Here is a 2,676-nt window from a genome sequence, read left to right on the forward strand (position 1 = left end):
GAAAACTGTCATACTTATGCTTTGAATCCATGAACAATTGCCTTTTTCTTCTCTTTTTTTGTATGTACTGACTAATTTATGAAGGTAAACTTATAGTTGTCTTCAATTTTTTATCATAAGGAAAAGCTTATAGCAAGCCCTTATTGTTACTCCTTCGCTTAGTTTCTTCTTATTAGATAAATAAATTAATAAATACGTATAATAAACAAACTCTTATCTGTTTTAACACTTTCCAAACACAGTTTTATTATGCACTTCCCAAATTCTAGTGCAGCTAACCAGTAGGCAGTACAGAAGTGTATTTGGTTTTATTCTGCAGTCTAAAACATCTATTTTGAACTTTTATCTTGATAAAGAGTGAGTCAAGGTCATTTTGACTAGCTATATAAAGACTATTTTTATAGTTCAGTTACACTTTTCTTTTTATACTAGTTGCTCTTCTAACACGATCTGAATAGAATCAGAATGGTGCAATATTACAAACTTTATAACATAGCCACAGGACTAAACACACTACTTAGGCTCACGTAGATTATGTTTATGTATACAGCTAATTCACTCAACTGATCAGCAAAACATTAATTAACACCCCTATATATATATTATATAGTAGCTAGTTTTACAATATTCTACAGAACTTGTAGGATTCATTATTCGAACTAGAACATCAGCCATGGTGATTTCCATCCCTTGAAGTTGCTGGCGAGTGATTCAGAGTGCCTGGACTACCACCACCTCCACCACCTGAATTTCCAGAACCAGCACCATAGCCATATCCACCACCATGAGCCCCACCTGAACCATAGCCAAAACCTGAGCCAGAACCGGACCCAGTCCCAGAACCAGAACCAAAACCAAAGCCCTTACCGAACCCGGTTGGAGACCTACCAGACCCGGAACCATAACCCCATCCAGCTCCTGGGCTTGACCCCCAACCCCAGCTGTAGTCCCAGTTAGGACCATGAGCTGAACCACTCGCCCCACTTGGATTCCCGCCACCCCCAGCTGGTTCAGAAGACATTTTCCTGTTAGTGCCACCTGTTCCTGAATGATATGCCAAACCAGTTCCAGTGAGCAAGAGAAGAAAGAGAGTGAAATGGAGTGTATTGGGATGCATTGTTTTTAACTTGGTTTCTTTTTTTTTTTTTATATATATTATTGGTTCGTTAGTGTAAAGATTATGAAATAATTTGTGGGATATGCAATGGGGTTTTATAGTGGATGGATAAAGCAAGGAATTGGGATTTCATGTGGATATGATCACTCACCCGTGAATGTATATGACTGTGAATGTGAATGTGATGAAACTTTATGATAGTTACATGCATGGTGCACTTGTCACATTGTGGATACAGGGGCCCCTATATCCACCACCGTCTTTCAACTAATTATGGCCCCAACTTAATTGTTGACAAAAGAAAATTATGTGGAGGTTATATACCCCACAGAACAAAGAGAGAATCACTTGGATTTTGATACATATGTAAATATATATTAAATTATTAATCACATAATTAGAGACGATTGCAATTAGAAAGTTGTGGGTCATTTGAATTTGAGTTATGTATTAGCCTCAATAAATATATGTAAGTTTCTTAGAGCACTCTCAATAGAGGGAAAATAGATTTTTAGCTATATTTAGCTAAAATATAGATAAAAAATGATAAAATAGCCTCCATCACATGAGGTATAATATATAATTTATTTAGATGCTACAGTACCAAGTTAGATATAACTAATAGAATAAATAAGATTTTTCTCCCCTAACTATGACCCTTGTGTAGAGTTTTGCGCTTGAATATTTTTTTTGGAAAAAAATCACCCCGAACCATAATAACCATTGCAAATGTCCCCCTTCAGTTGCAATTCGTTCATTTTTTAAACAATTTGTTGATTTGACACTGATATAACGCCAATCAAACATAATTCAACAATCAAATCATGAAATACATGCATAGATAGCAGTCTAATGACAAATTCTGGAAATATATATCTATATTCTTAGAGTTAATATTTGTATGTTTAATGCCAATATAAACTTAGTTTCGGCTAGCGTAAGTTAACTAAATAGATCATCATACTACAACTATACATGTGGCCAATAGTCAGACTAGCAAATGATTTAAAAAATAAATATAATATAACTAAATGGGTACATTTGCTATGATTGTTAAAGTTCAGGGGGAATTTTGTCCAAAAAAAAGTTCAATGAGAAAAACTCTAAATGGGTAATAGCTCAACGGACAAAATCCCTATTTATTCTAACTAATAAGACTTTACATGTTTTGTAAAATTATTTTACGACTCCATTTTTTTTCTTTCTTTCTCAACGTATGCATACATATATATGAATATTTTATTAACTTAATTTTCCTCTTTTTTTTTCCTCAACATATACATTTATATATATATATATATATTAGGTGCAAATAATGTGTAATACACATTTACTTAATTTTATTTAAAAAATTTATTAAATACATTTATTAAGTTTTAATGATTCTCATATAAATTTTAAATAAATAAAAAATATTATATATATAAAAAAGAATAACAAAGACATATTAAAAGAAAAATTAAACCTAAACATTGTTTGTGTTTTTTTTCAAAAATATGTACATATATGATAACATTTTAGATCATAAACTACACTATTTAATATATAAAACATCCATG

At 32.0% G+C, this 2,676-nt stretch overlaps 1 protein-coding gene across 1 annotated transcript; it reads right to left on the bottom strand.

Moving 5' to 3' along the window:
- Nucleotides 1-358: 358 nt before the first annotated feature.
- Nucleotides 359-1,178, bottom strand: LOC133798070 (putative glycine-rich cell wall structural protein 1). The gene has a single exon (XM_062236255.1). The coding sequence runs from the start codon at nt 1,115-1,117 to the stop codon at nt 668-670; it is 450 nt and encodes a 149-aa protein (XP_062092239.1). The 5' UTR covers nt 1,118-1,178; the 3' UTR covers nt 359-667.
- Nucleotides 1,179-2,676: the final 1,498 nt, after the last annotated feature.

Source organism: Humulus lupulus, chromosome 8, assembly GCF_963169125.1.
Source record: "Humulus lupulus chromosome 8, drHumLupu1.1, whole genome shotgun sequence".
Taxonomy (NCBI): Eukaryota; Viridiplantae; Streptophyta; class Magnoliopsida; order Rosales; family Cannabaceae; genus Humulus; species Humulus lupulus.

Coding starts and splice junctions, on each gene's coding strand:
- LOC133798070 (XM_062236255.1), bottom strand. CDS start 1,117: ATGCATCCCAATACACTCCATTTCACTCTCTTTCTTCTCTTGCTCACT.